General features: G+C 36.8%; 1 protein-coding gene across 1 annotated transcript in view; it reads left to right on the top strand.

The window, feature by feature from the left end:
- The window catches only part of MAP4K5 (mitogen-activated protein kinase kinase kinase kinase 5), a 142830-nt gene that overhangs the window by 57125 nt on the left and 69772 nt on the right, over positions 1 to 15933 (top strand). The window contains 6 exon segments of the mRNA XM_006872337.1: positions 4520 to 4610; positions 5064 to 5128; positions 8787 to 8842; positions 14704 to 14751; positions 14839 to 14881; positions 15778 to 15850. Of these exon segments, the coding sequence (XP_006872399.1) occupies positions 4520 to 4610; positions 5064 to 5128; positions 8787 to 8842; positions 14704 to 14751; positions 14839 to 14881; positions 15778 to 15850 (376 nt within the window).

The raw sequence follows: 15933 nt of genomic DNA, 5'->3' as shown, positions 1-15933 counted from the left end.
GGGGAGTGTAGAGCACGGACTTTTAGGATATGCCCTTTGGTCGGAAGACGATGCATGGAGGGGATTGGAACCATGGCAATGTAATGATATAGGATGGAATGAATATGGAACTGAGGTTCTCTCATGTAAACTATCATATAACTCACAATAAAACATTAAATAAATAACAGGGCCTGTTCATAATCTTTTCTTGGCCAACTTTTGAAGAGATATATGAGTGTGAGATTATTTGTGAAATATTTTTTGGAAGTTGATTTTTAATTCTAAGATTTTTAATAATCTCAGAGTAACCTTCTAGTATTTTTAATTTTTGTATGATGTATTAGAAATGTCAGCCCTAGAATATGAGAGGCCGGTCAAAAATTTGTGGAAACATTCCATTATCTTTAATTTCCATATTTCCATGAACTTTTTGAAGCCCCCTGTTTTAGTCAAAGGATGTTAGAAACCCATTGGTTCAGTACAGAGGATTCCGTTCTAAGAATCAGTAAAGCTCAGTATAACATCCATAAAATTGGTGTCCATAAAATCTTCCCAGGTTTTGACTGACTTAAATATTTAAGTCTTTTAGGTCAACCTACTGGTAATACTCTAGTCTGTTGCCTTCCTAAGTTTTTACTCTTTTTCTTATGTACTTACTCTTTTTTCTTAAGGCAGTTGGACTTCATTCCGTAATACACACAAACTCATTTACATCTGTTAAGCTCCTGGCATCAGGGATTTTCAGTTACCTTTGCCTATTCTGTAACACATCTGACAATTGCCCTTATGAGAAAGGAAGGGGGGAAACACCCACATATTGAATATCTGGCAAAGTTCTTTCTTTCTGTATAAGAACATACTCAACAGCCAGGTTTTTAGTAGAGCATCCTTATGAACCTTGTTGTTGTTGTTAAGTGTTGTTGAGTTGGTTCTAACTCATAGCGACCCTATATAGGGTTTCCAGAGGAACAGCTGGTGGTTTTGAAATGCTTACCTTGTGGTTCAAAATCCACCATGAATCATGGACTCTTAATTGTAATATTAGATTTTTAATATAACTTAGTTGACAACTGACTTTATCTCCTTGGTTAGAATTCTCGAGAGACCAAATGTGATTATATCATCTCAGGCTATTGATTAGTTCTTTTCTGGTCAAGTGTTCACCAAAGTGAAATCAACAAGTAGCTCAAATAGCAGAAGCCTTGGATGGAGGTGGTTCTCTAAGGAGTGCTGTGGACAGGTTGACAGTGTTTGGACCTTTAAAATAAAGTGCCATTTACACAAACGGAAAGTTGTGGTGGAAAATTGGTTTTTAATAGAAGATATTGGTGCCTCAACCCAAACTATACTCACTGCTGTCAAGTCAGTTACAATCCACAACACCCTTGTAAGACAGAGTAGAACTGCCTTCACAGCAGCAGACTGCTTAGTCTTTCTCCCTCAGAGTAGTTTAGTGGATTCAAACTATTGACTTTGGTTAGCAGCCCATCACTTAGCCCACAGCTTTGTTGGTACCTCTAAACCCACTGCCATCCAGTTGATTCTGACTCAGAGTGACCCTTTGTAGGGTTTCTGAGGCTGTAAATTTTTACAGGAGCAGAAAGCCTCATCTTTTTCCTGTGTAGCTGCTGATGGGTTTAACTCCCTACCCTGTGGTTAGCAGTGCAGTGCTGATCTACAGTAGTACCACTAGGTCTCCTCAGGGCATGAATTCCAAGTGTTAGCAAGACATTCAAATGAAAATAATAGGGAGGTTTGTGATTCTCAGCTAGTTTCATCCTTAGAATGCAAGAGTATAAAGAATAGAATTACCTCCTTTGAGATGATAATGTCTCAAAATCCATTTATACGTGAGCAACAGAGTTAGAACTAGAGACTGACACCTCTGAACCTAGTGAATTTTCTGCTGTATCTCAGTGGAGGAGAGCATTAATCTGGCATCAGTCAGACAAATAAAGCACATTATCCAAATTTCAGGTCATTTTGATAAGGCTGACATGTTGTTGTTGTTGTTGTTGTTGTTGTTAAATGCCGTTGAGTCGATTCCAACCCACAGTGACCATGTATAGGGTTTCTGAGGAGCAGCTGGTGAGCTTGGACCACTGACCTTGCAGGAGCCTTATCATTGCCTATGGTACATATACACAATGGAATATTATGCTACCTTGAAGAATAACAAGGAAGCTGCAAGCCACCGCATAACATGGATGAAACTTGAGGACGTTATGCTGAGTGAAGTTAGTCCGTCACAAAAAGAGAAATACTGCATTAGACCACTACTACAAAAGACTAACAAAAGAGAACCCATACTAAAGGGGGGAGGGGACTCTGGGCTGGTTACCGGGAGGTGAGAGGTGGGGTAAGGGGAGGCAGGAGAAGGAGCACTGGGTAGGGAATAGACACAGGATAGTCTGGGTGCTTGGGAGGGGGTCAATACACAAGAAGGAGGAGGAGAATGGAAGAACAAGCCAGATGGGAGAAAAATTATGCAGGTTTTCATGGGCGAAGTGGGACAGAGGTAAAGAATGATGTATGTACAACCTTGGAACAACAGGGCTCTGGGATACAGGGATTGAGACATGGTTAGAATGGGCAAAAGTACGGAAATAATGTGTGTTAAGATGCTTGGCTGTCTTTTGAATCTTGGTTTCCCTTGCCTACCATTGTAAAATAGACACTTGAGGGGGTGAGAAAGGAATAGCCAGAAACATCACTTCAGAAAGCTTTAAGTCCGTCTTCAGCCTACAACTGATTGGAATACCTTAATGGGGCCTAGAAGTTAAATGTAAAGCTAATGTTCTCCCATGTAACCTATCACATAATTCATAATAAAACGCTTAAAAAAAAAACACAACATAGCGAGGACTTCCAGCCAAATGACGGACTAGACAGTCCCTCTGTGACAAAGGTTATACTCTACATTCTTGACCCCCAGACACCCTGGGTCTTCAGCACACAGTCCCTCTCCCTCTGTGGATCTAAAGTCTCCAGCTGCTCCATCGCTCCATGTCATCATCTCTGCCTCCATCTCAGGCATCACTGCTTCTCTGGGTAGGGTCCTGCTCTCCACTCTTCTCCCATGATGGTCCCAGGGATCTCTGCTCCTAGACTGAAAAGTTAATCATTTCCCTTCTTGCTACAAAACGTCTATCTTTACATTTCCAACCCTCACAATCCTGATAACAATTATTCACTATTGTATCACAAGAGACCTATCCGCATTTCATTTAATCAGCCCCGCCTAGACAGATTGGATACTACTCACTGGAGATTCTACCTTCCTCCATACCCTCTGGATCTAGGTTTCTTCTTGAAAGCTTGTAAGCCAGTCACTTCTTGCCTTTGTAGCCCCACCCCCCATTTTGGGTAGCCAATGTCCAAGTTGCCCATCCCTGTCTACTCTGTGTGTGGAAGGGGTGGGAATAATTCTAGCTGTAAGGATTTGTTACCTCTTTTGAGTTACTGCATCTATAGGTGTAGGTCAAGTTCATAAGATTGTATCAGATGACTCCTTTTTTCCTCTTCTGTCTTCTATCTTTGGTAGCATAGTGGTTACGAATTGAGCTGCGAACCTCAGGGTCAGCAGTTCGAAACTACCAGCTGTTCCACGGGAGAAAGATGAGGCATTCTGCTCCCGTAAAGATTTACAGCCTTGGAAACCCTGTATAGGGTTGCTATGAGTCGGAACCAACTCCACGGCATATAACAACAACAAATCTTCTAGTTGAGTTCTGATCATTCAGTCACTGAAGCCAGGTCAAGTGGATATTATCTGCAAGTGTGGGTGTTCTTGTGCATATGCCCTCTCTTCTTATCAGCCCACTCTCCACTCGAGTCCTCTGTGGCTATGTCACTGACTCTGGGCCCAAAAGTCCCCAGGTCTTGCCACACTGCTGGCCAACCAAGTTTCCACCTGGGTTCACAGGAGTCTATTGAACATTGTAGGGCTTAGCTCTCAGCTTCGTTGCTGTTTTTCCCTTGCTTTCCTTTATTGGTGACGAACGTGGTCACCAGAAATCAAAATATATTTTTAACTGCATAGTAGTATATTCAACTCTTTTATCACTAACCCTTACTGTAGTGAATATCCCTCTCTGCATACCTTCATAATTTTTTTTTCTTAGTGAAATTGTGGTTTCAAAAATCTTACATATATTTAAGGTTCTGGAGGAACCCTGGTGGCATAGAGAGCTAAGTGCTAGGCTGCAAATTCCAACTGGTGGTCAAACCCATTAACCATTCCACAGATAAAGATGAAGTTGCCTGATTCCGAAAAGATTTACAGTCTCAGAAACCCTATGGAGCACTTCTACTCTGTCCTGTAGGGGGGCTGTTAGTGGTACCAACTTGACGCCATTGGATTTGTTTTTTTGGGTGTTTTTTTACTCTACCAAGTGTACAGTTTATACTCCCACAGAAGCATTGAGAATGTCTGATTCCTCATCTCTAGTTATTACTTACTGTAAGCTTATTCTCCTGGTTTTCAATATAGAGAAATTGAGTAACTTGATAACCAATTTATTATTTTGTTTTTCAGGAGACGATTTTTCCTTGATCCAACAAGAAATATTTATGGTTAAAGAATGTAAACATTGCAATATTGTTGCCTACTTTGGGAGCTATCTCAGGTAAAAACAGAAACAACTGCTTTTCTCTATGTATTTTGCATTATTTGTTACCATTATCCTCCCTTTCATGAAAGCATATCATGTATGTAAGTATTTTAAATGATATTGACCAAAGTTCTATCATTTCTGTGGGGTTTCATATTATCTCTTCTTTCATATTAGTAGTGACACCTTGATTTATGATTCTTACCTTATCTGGCAACCTTACTAAATGTTATGAATGATTACAGATATTTTAATTTAGAAAACTTTTATCATATTCCAAACCATTTGAAATGGCAACGAAGCTGACATTAATATGCATTTCTATAATTGGAAGAGATTGCCAGGACCATTTCCTGTTGCACCCTGCCTGCATCTTGAATCTTGTTGTACTAGAGAGTGAGAGCCTTCAGACTATTTCAGTGGTTGGAAATTGCTATCTAACATAAATCTCTTTTTCTTACTTATTAGTCGGGAGAAACTCTGGATTTGTATGGAATACTGTGGTGGTGGATCGCTTCAGGATATTTACCATGGTACCGTAAACTTGCCTTTATATTTTAATACTCGCTTTGACTATAATAGATTGTTGTTTGCATGTTCAGTTAACCTGAGCTCCTTAGATTTACTGTTTTACATTCTGTGTACTCTTATTTCAAAGGCTGCATAAAAGAAACCTAAATTTTCTTTTTTATTGGTTCTTATTGTTAATTAAACTTACATAGGCTTGTGCTAAGAAAACCAAGAATACATGTATAATCTAAAGTTTGGTTTTCAGATGTAATCTTATATTGTCATTGTTGCTAAGTGCTGTCGAGTCAGTTCTGACTCACAGCGAACCCTGTATAGGATTTACAAGGAGCAGCTGGTGGGTTTGAACCACCAACCTTGCAATTAGTAGTCTAGTGCTTATCCTGTAGTATCACACCAGGACTCCTAAACTCATAGTCTCTAGGAAAGTGTTTTATCTACCAGTGAAATAGTCTAAACTTCCTTGTTAAATAAACTTTGTAATGCAAAGGGTAGCTCACATTAAGAAATTATATGTCTAATTTAATAATAAGGAACCCCGAAAGTGCTAGAGGATAAACACTGGGTATTAAACAAGAGGTTGGCAGTTCAAACCCACCAGCTGCTCCACAGGAGAAAGGTAAGGTTTTTGGCGCTGATGAAAATGTACAGCCTCAAAAAATTCTATACCAGAGTCCCTAGGAGTTAGAATCAACTCAATGACAATGGTGGAAGCACTATCTTAATAATAATTTGCTAACCAGGAAGATAAGTCCTGTTACCTGAACAAAGGTGTTGCATCCCACCCCAGTCCTTCCTGTTTAACATAATAATCATAACCTGGTCCTCATTAATAAAACATAATTTTGTATTAGTAACACATAGAGGATTTACTACATATCACAAAATGAAGGATAATTACATCAGATCACAAAATGGAGGACAACCACACAACATTGGAAATCATGGCTTAGTCACAGTGACACATATTTTGGGAGCATGTAATTCAATACATGACATCACTAAGTAGCTCAATGACTAAGCTACACATGTGTAGTGGTTATGAATCGGGCTGTGAACCGCAAGGTCAGCAGTTCGAAACTACCAGCTGCTCCATGGGAGAAAGATGAGGCTTTCTGCTCCTGTAAAGATTTACAGCCTTGGAAACCCTGTTCAGGGTCTCTATGGGTCGGAACCGACTCGACAGCACTTAACAACAACAAACACTCATAATATGGAATACTGTGCAACTTTTGAAAAGGTGAAATAGTTCCATATATATTGACTTTCTTATATGTCCCCAGCTCCTGTTTTTAAATGGGAAAACTACATAATTAAAGAATATGTATAGCATAATTATCACATTTGGATTTTTTAAAATCATATTTTGTAAGTGTACACATGGATATAAATACCTAGAAAAATAAAAGAATGCATAACAAATTGATAGTCATTACCTCTGGAGAAGAGGAGGTATCATTTAGGTATGTTGTTTTATTAAAAATAGATTGATAAATATTATAGTCATGTAATTGTGTCACAACAAATAATATATAATAAAGTCTTTATTGATGTCTAAGCTCCAGCAATTTTTTAAAATAATGTTTAACACCACATAAATATTACAAAGTATACAAAATATTAAGAACCTTTTAAGTTCTATGTAAATTAAGAAAAATCTGCCTCCTTTCTTTGTTGTTGTTGTTAAGTGCCATTGAGTTGGTTCCCACCCATAATGAGCCTGTATAGGGTTCCCAAGGAGCAGCTGATGAGCTTGAACCACATCATAGCAGTTCACACTGACTTTGCAGTCCAGTGCAGTAACCCACACCACTTTTTATATATCATACTTTGTTTTTGCTAAGTGCCATTGAGCTATATAAGATTTCCAAGGAGCACCTGGTGAATTTGAACCACTGACCTTGTGGTTTAAACTGACTTTGCAGTCTGTGCTTTATCCTACCACCCCACACCAGGACTCCATGTATATTATACTATAATTTCCCAATGGGGGAAAATCTTGTGTGGTATATAAGTTTTTATTTAGCTTATCATGCCTTAAAAGAGAACTCTATTCTCTTCGTTGATTTTAAAGTATTATTTATAGAAAAAAACTTTGTGCCACTGGATATAAAATTCTTCTTCATGGTTTTATGAAGAGTGATATTTGTACAAAGAATTTTTATTCTGTAATTTTTAGCTAGTCACACTCTTACAAAATGAGAACACTTAAGAGTGGGTAAAATCAAACTATATAGCTTTTTACTACTGCCTCTTAAATTTAAAGAAATATTTTGAGATACTAATTTTGAGTTTAATTTCTACATGAAATTTCTGTTTCCATTTTTAAAAGCTGATATTTGTTAAAGTAAACTGAATCTAAGAAGTACCAAATAGCATAGTACTCAGGCGCATATATATTTAAAACAAAGTAATTGCTATTAAAAAGTGCCTTCCTTTTACTCTATCAAGTTAATAAAAATAGAAAATTTATGTCCATTAATGGGTGGTAAGAGCCAGTATTAAAAATTATTTGTCTAATTACTTGTCCTCATTTGGTTTCACCATTAGCAATTACCAACCCAGATTTCAAATATTCTATTATGGTATTATTGTTAAGTGCTATAGAGTTGGTTCTGACTCATAGCTGCCCTTTATAGGGTGTTCAAGGAGTGACTGTTGGATTTGAACTGCTAACCTTGCAGTTAATAGTCCACTTATTCTGTAATGCCACATCAGGACGCATGGTATTAAAAGATCTGTTTCCAAAACTTCTGGCTAGCTACTTATATAATAAACATTTCATATTTCACAATAGGGAGTTAGCTTGTTGTCAAAAGTGACCTGGCTACATTTTAAATTCTTATAAAAGGTACTAGGTAAGCTTTCCAGTTTTGATAGGTATGGTAAAGAATTATCTTTGGAGAAAAAAACAAAACAAAAACCGTGACCATTAAGAAATAGATTGTTGTTAAGTGCCATCAAGTCGGTGCTGATTCATAGTAACCCTGTATAGGTTTTCAAGGAGCAGCTGTTGCAGTTAGCAGTCCAAAAAGTAATATATATTTGCTGCTGAAATATACATATGTACTGTTGTTGTTGTTAAGTGCCATTGAGTCAGTTCCAACTTAAAGCAACCCTGTATAGGGTTTCCGAAAAGCTACGAACTTGAATTGCCAACCTTGCACTTCAAACTGACCTTGCAGTCTAGTGCATTAACGCACAGCACCACATGTATATTGTATATATGTGTGTGTGTGTGTGTATGTTTGTATTTTAGCAGTAAATATCTTTATAGTTCTCTGTAGCACTATAATTACTTTTAAGTGTTTTACAGTCTCTGTAAAACTTGTTTTTGATAAATTTCTGTTGCTTTCTATAGAACTTTCTGTGATACTTAGAACTATGCTTTGCACATAATGAATGCTTGATATTTTCACTAACCAAAGTTGTTAGGGAATAAATCTTTTACTTATTTAAAAATATGTTTTAAAATTCTAAACACACTTCTTTGTAGTTCTTTCATGATTACTAAACTAGTATATGCTTGTGGTCAGAAGTGAAGTCCAAATATAGATTCAAAGATAAATACAGAAGTCCTAAAAGTCTTTCATGTCTGAAAAAGACTTTTTATTCTGTTGTGTTCAAATTATAACACTATGATATCTTTTTTTCCCTTTCTAGTTACTGGACCATTATCAGAATTACAAATAGCTTATGTATGCAGAGAAACTTTACAGGTATTTAATTTGTTTATATAGATAGAAAAATAATTCTTGTTTCTTGATTGGAAACTCTTAAAATGATGATCTGAAGAAAAAGGATAGACTAAATGATTTTTCTATTAATTTCTTATAATTCTGTAAAGTCATTTATTTTGTGACTGAGTAAACAATTTACTTAAACAGATCCTGATATATACAATGATCATGTGTTATATTCATGTTGGTAGTACTTGACCCTCAATTGCTACAAAGCTAAGGAAAGTCATGGGTATGAGGTGGTTATCATGAACGAATCACTAGACCTCTGGTTTAGTTATACAAAGTTTCTAAGCTTTTCTCTACAAATTTTATGAACTTGAATCTTCCTTTGACATTTCATAGCAGCAAAAGAAATCTTGTACACAAGACATGAGGACCTTTGTCCTTTTTTACTGAAATGAGCGTAAATTAGCACAATAACTCAGAGTATGATCAAAAACCCTAGTTCTAAATGATATTAATAAGTGTCATTGATAGCAGAATCCCTTTTAATATAAGTTTGAAAACATTGGTATATTAAGCAAGTTTCTTTACTTCAGGGTTGTGAGTCTTTTTAGTGAGATAAAATGTCCATGAACCTTCAGTAGACATAGAGTGTATAGTATTTAGCCCAGTATATTTGACTACCGAGCCCTGGTGTGGTGCTGTAGGATAAACCACTGGACCACAAGGTCAGGTTGATCTGAAAGGTTGGTTGTTCACACTCACCAGCAGCTCCTCAGAAACCCTATACAAGGTCACTGTGAAGCAATTCTTACTTATAGTGACCCTATGTAGGGTTTCTAAGGCTGTAAATATTTATAGGAGCAGAGAGCCTATGTTTCTCCTGTGGAATGACTGGTGAGTTGAAACTGCTGACCTTGTGATTAGCAGCCTAACACATAACCCACTATGCTACCAGAACTCCTTTATAATGGGCAGTGGTAGTGGTGGTTATGTGCTGTGGAGTCGGTTCTGACTCATTAGTGACCCTGTACAGGGTTTCCAAAGCTGGAAATCTTTACGGGAGCAGAAAGCCTCATCTTTCTCCCGAGGAACAGCTGGTAGTTTTGAACTGCTGACCTTGAGGTTAGAAGCCCAACTCATAACCACTACTCTACCAGAGCTCCTTTTATGATGGACAGTTATCTGCAATGTAAAAGTTTGTCATGAGTCTGAATAACTTTGGTGACTACTGGTTTTTTGTTTTTAATTTTTTTTCCCATTCAAAGACTAGTAGGCATACAAAAAAGCATAAAAAAGAGAAAAATCAATCAAATCAACCTAGAATTGACACAAATGTTAGAATTAGCAGACAAAGGCAATAGATTATATTACAGTAACATCAGCAAAGAAAACATGAAAATGGCCACCGAACCTGTGAAAAGCTGCTCTCAGATCATTAGACCTTAAACCAAAAACCTATTGTCTTCGCTTTGATTGCAACTCATAGTGACCCTACAGGACGGAGTAGAACTACCCCATGGAGTTTTACAAGGTTGTAAGTCTTTGTGGAAGTAGAATGCTACATGTTTCTCCCACAGTGTGACTGGTGTCTTCAAGCCATCAACCTTCCAGTTAGTGGATGAGCAATTAACCAGTGGGTCACCTGGATCCTCCATTAGCCATTGCTGTTGTTGTTAAGTGCCATCTAGTCCGTTCTGGGAGTCCTGGTGTGGCACTGTGGGTTAATGCACCAGACATGCAAAGCTGTTTGAACTGCAAGGTCGACAATTCAAGCTCACCAGCTGCACCTTGGAAAGAGTATATAGGGTCACTATGTGTCAGAATTGACTAGACAGCACTTAACAACAACAAGTCCGTTCATATTCATAACATCCCTGTATAGGGTTTCCTAGGAGTGGCTGATGAGTTTGAACCACCTACGTCGTAATTCAAACTGACCTTGCGGTCCAGTGCTTTATCGCACAGCACCACACTATTAGCCATTGTTGTTATTAAGTGCCATTAAGTTGGTTTTAAGTCATGGAGACTATATAGGGTTTCCAAGGAGTGGCTGGTGAGTTTGAACCACTGACCTTGTGCATTTCAAAACCACAGTTAGATACCATTTCACTCTCACTGGTGTGGTAATATACTGTAAGCACTGGACTGCTAACTGCAAGATCAGCAGTTAAAACTCATCAATCACTTTTGGAAACCCTACACAGGGTTGCTGTAAGTAGAGCCAATGGCACATAACAACAGGATGGCTAAAGTTTTAAATAACTAAATAATATTGATGAGATGTGGGGAAATTGGAACCCTTATCCGTTGCTGGTAGGAGTGCAAAATGGTACAGCCATTGTGAAAAATAGTGGGAGTTCCTTAAAAAATTAAAATTGAACTACCTAGCAATTCCAACTTCTAGTATACCCAAAAGACTTGAAAGGAGACATAGGGATTTGTAGACCAGTGTTCATTGCAATATTATTTACAATTGCCAAAAGGTAAACAGGGGAATGGATTAACAAATGTGGTACATACATATAGTGGAATACTGCTCAGCTAGTAGGAGAAATGAATTCTTGATACTTGATACAGTATGATTGGAGCTTGAAAACATTATGCTGAATGAAATAAGTCAATCACAAAAGTACAAATATGGTATATACTTTTATCAACACAAGAAAAGGAAAATGTCACTCCTCCAAGACTAAACTTAAAGGAATCACATGAGCAGGCATGTTAACTTTCTGGTGACCACATTGGTCTACTGATGAGTAGAAATGGAAAGGCAGCAATGAAAATATGGGCTGAGTTTGACTATGTTCCATAGTCTGCCTTTGACCTGGAGATAAGAGAAGAGGAAGGGCTGGTTGGTCCAAAGTATGGTGAGACTTGGGGACTCCACAGCCCATGGACAAGGAAATAGCCACGGAGAGCTAGAATTAAGAGTGAAGCATCCAACTGACATGAAGTGAGGGGAGATGCACAAGAACGCCCATGTAGATAGAACTCATTTGACTTAGCTTCGATGACTTGATGATCAGAACTTGACTAGAGAAAGATTTAAAAAAAATTTTTTATAAAGGAAAATTTTATAAATTGCTACATCTGAGAAGGAAGGAGTCTTTACCTTATCCCCTCTGTATGCAGGGTTGGTAGGGATGGGCAACTTAGACAATGGCTACCTAAAGGTGAGGGGGAGGTTGGAACTATAAAGGCATGAAGTGACTGACTTATAAGTTTTTAAGAGGGAGTTTAATTTCAGAGTGTTCGGGGGAAGGTAGAGTACCTACTGAATGGTTTTCGTCTTGTCTAGATGGGTCTGGTGAAAGGAGATGGGGATAAGATTCTTAAGATTCAGTAATGAGTAATTGTTATCATGACTAATTGTGATTGTCATGACTGTAAAAGTTTTGTAACATAAAGGGGGGCATAGTTAATCTTACAGTCCAGGAACAGAGAACCCTAGGACCATCAAGGGAGATGAGCATGAGCGAAATGTGGGACCTTATCCAGAGAAGCAGCAACACCAGAGATGGAGGCAGAGATAATGACATGGAGAGATAGAGTAGCTGAGGACTCTAGACTCATGGAAAGGGAAAGGCTGTGTGCTGGCGGCCTGGAGGCAGGCTTGCAGAATGTGCCCTTTGGTTGTTTAAATTATTATATATTACTTAGTGTTATTGTGTACATCCAAAAAAAACCCAGAGGGAATAGAAGCAAATACTGTTGAATGATGATGCACAGAGGGGATTGTAGTCATTGCAATGAAATGATGAGTGTAAAACCGATGTTCTCCCATGTAAAATATCGCTCATTTCACAATAAAAACTTTTTTTAAAAAAAGAAAAGGAAAATGTATAGAAAGCAAAGTTTATTAGTGATTGCTAGAGGCAAGTGGGAGAAGTAAAGGAGATATAACTGTTTATGAAATATTGAGCACTCATTTAGAATGGCAGAAAAATTACATTGATTAAGTAGGGCTGCATATCACACTAATGTAATTGCTGTCAGTAAGTTATGTACCAGTATAAAGTTGAATTGGTACAAGTTTTGTGATAGATATATTTACAATGACCAAAAAACAAAAAAAGAACGTAGCTGCTGAGGCTGTGTATGTATAACCAAACACTTCATGGAATTTGGTTTCTTGGCTTAGAGCTTTCAGAGGGCATCCAAATTACAATATTTTTATGCAAATAACACTCAAATGCTGCATTTTATTGCTATAAAAAATTAGGAAAATACCTCATAGTGGACAGGACTGAAGTTGGCAAAAAATGTAGAACTTGTACTTTATTTGAGTAAAAGTAAGTTAATTGTTCTAATAGTATGTTTAGTGCTTCTGTGGTACCATCTAGTTGGTTGCATGGTGGTGGTGGTTATATGCCATGGAGTTGGTTCCGACTAATAGCTAGCCTTTTTAGAGTTTCTGAGGCTGTAAATCTTTACGGGACCAGAAAGTCTCATCTTTCTCCCACAGAACCACTGGTAGTTTTGAACTGCTGACTGTGAGATTAGCAGCCTGACTCATAACCACTATACTACCAGAGCTCCTAGGTTGTGTAGTTCCTGAGATCTTAAAAGCTTGCAGGTAGCAATCCAAGGTACAATAGTTGGTTTCTATTCACCTGGAGCATCAGAGGAAGAAAAAATATCAGAAATAGAGGGAAGATAATAGAATATGTTGGTGACAGTTGTCTCCTGTATCATGAGACCAGAACTGGATAGTGTCTGATGACCATTACTGAACATTTTGATCAAAGATTCTGTAGAGGAATCCTGATAAAAAGGGAGTTGAATGCAGTATAGAATTTCAAATATTCATGGACCGTAGACTTTCTGGAGCCATGGAGGCTGGGTAAAGCACTAAAACTATTGCCTTGCGAGAATCCTTAAACTTTAAACCAAATACTCGACGGCACTTAACAACAACAACAACATATCCCTTGAAAGTCTTAAAACCAAACAGTAGTTTGGCTTAACTAGTAAAGAACGCTGCTTTGAGCATTATGTTCTTTTAAGATTTGTCTATATATAGGATAACACAGACAACAACTACTCAAAGGGTTAGATAGAAAACAGAGCTGTGAGTTTATGTTAGTGGGGGAGGAACAACTCAGAAAAGGAATGTCAGAATGATTGCACAACTCGAAAAACGTGCTCAGTGTCACTGAATTGTACATGTAGAAACCATTAGATTGGTGTATGTACTGTGAGGTCTACTCTCAACATCCACAAAAATAAACATGAAGAAGAAATAAACAGCATAGAATTTAATGGTAAAAAAAAAATATATATATATATATATTTCCAGGCTGAATATTTTGGGGTTTCTTCAATTTCAGTGTATCCAATAAGAATTTGAAGTTCCAGTCTACTATGTTCCTCCTTTTGATCAAAATCTATTGGGTCCCTGATCAAAGTGTTCGGTAATAGTATCTGAGTACCTTCCATTTAGATGAATAACTATTAATACATTTATGAGTGAATTTCAGTTATGGTGAATGAAAGAAACTAGACAAAAAAGGACACATGTTGTATGAGTTTATTTTCATAAAACTTAAAAAGAGAAACGCAAACTGATCTGTAAGATAGAAAGCAGATCAGTGTTTGCTGGGGGTGGGGATGAGGAGAAAAGGAAAAATTATATAATTATGTGAGAAAACTTTTTGGGTTGATGTTATGTTCTTTATCTTGATTATGTTTTTCATCATGTATACATATGCCAGACTTACTAAAAAGTACATTACATATGTATGGTTTTGTATATCATATATTTCTTGAGAAAGCTATTAAAAAACAAATATTAAAATTAAGTTTTTGTCTTTCTAAGATTCTCTAATAATTAATTTTTCTTATTTGTAGTTTTGCTAATGTTTACTTTTTGTTTTGTTTTTTTACTTTAGGGTCTTGCCTATTTACATACTAAAGGCAAAATGCATAGAGATATAAAAGTAAGTTCATTTAACATGTTTAATTTTCTAATCTACTTAAAGAAATTTTATGATGCTAAGTGACTAGTGTTTGTATTTTTGTTTTAGGGTGCAAATATTTTATTGACAGACCATGGTGATGTAAAATTAGGTATGTTACATCAAGTTCCTAAAATGTTCTTCAAAATTTTACTAAAATTTTCAATGACAATTAAGTACATTCAGTATTCATAGAAAGAGCCACAATAATATGCATCTTTGACCCAGTAATTTTACTCATTAAGAAAAGTAATTCTAAAGATGAAAAATCAATATTCACAGAGGTATGTTTAGCATTATTTATAATAAAAAAATACAATAGAAGAACTGTTAAACTGAGAAAGTCACTTATGGACTATATCCAGTCATCTAAATTAATTCTTAGGAAGAATATGCAATCAAGAAATCACTAAATCACTGCTGTGTTAAGTGACAAATAAATGAATTTAAATGTGTTTATTTTACAGTCGTACGTAAAAACAAGAACAAAAGAGTTATATATAGAAAAAAAGACTTTATAGTATACAAATTTTAACTTGGATTGGGATAAAAAGAATCACGTTAGATGTTTCACCCTGTGTATTGTTTTTTTGCTTTTTCCCCTACATTAAAGTACATTTTCATTCTAATAAAATGTCAGTAAATTATTTTCTTTTCATGAGTAAGTATGTCGTGAACCAAGGAAGGGGAGATTTAAGTATTCAGTTTGCGTGCATTCTAAGGTGGAGGGTCAGAGAAAAAGAGGAAGACCCTCAACAAGATGGATTGGCCAAGTGACAGCATCGATGAACTCAAGCGTGGCAACAGTAGTGAGGTTGGCCCAGCATTGGGCAGTGTTTCTTTCTGCTATGCGTAAGGTCACTATCAGTTGGTACCAACTCAGTGGCACCTAACAACAACAGTATCTGAATTATTAATAATGTCATGACTAAAGGAGATACTAAGAAATAGTTGTTTTATTGACAAAAAAATAAAATTTTCTGTTTGTTTCATTTTTTCCCCTACCAGCTGACTTTGGTGTGGCTGCAAAAATAACAGCAACCATTGCAAAGAGGAAATCTTTTATTGGTACCCCTTATTGGTAAGATTTTACTGTTACTGACTTTGATACATTATTATTTCTTCTGTGTTAGTGATAAACCTTGATAATTTGGTATACAAGTG

This window comes from Chrysochloris asiatica, unplaced genomic scaffold, assembly GCF_000296735.1.
Source record: "Chrysochloris asiatica unplaced genomic scaffold, ChrAsi1.0 scaffold00194, whole genome shotgun sequence".
In the NCBI taxonomy this organism is placed as follows: Eukaryota; Metazoa; Chordata; class Mammalia; order Afrosoricida; family Chrysochloridae; genus Chrysochloris; species Chrysochloris asiatica.
The sequence above is the reverse complement of the archived record's forward strand: the minus strand, read 5'-3'. Positions and strand labels throughout refer to the sequence as shown.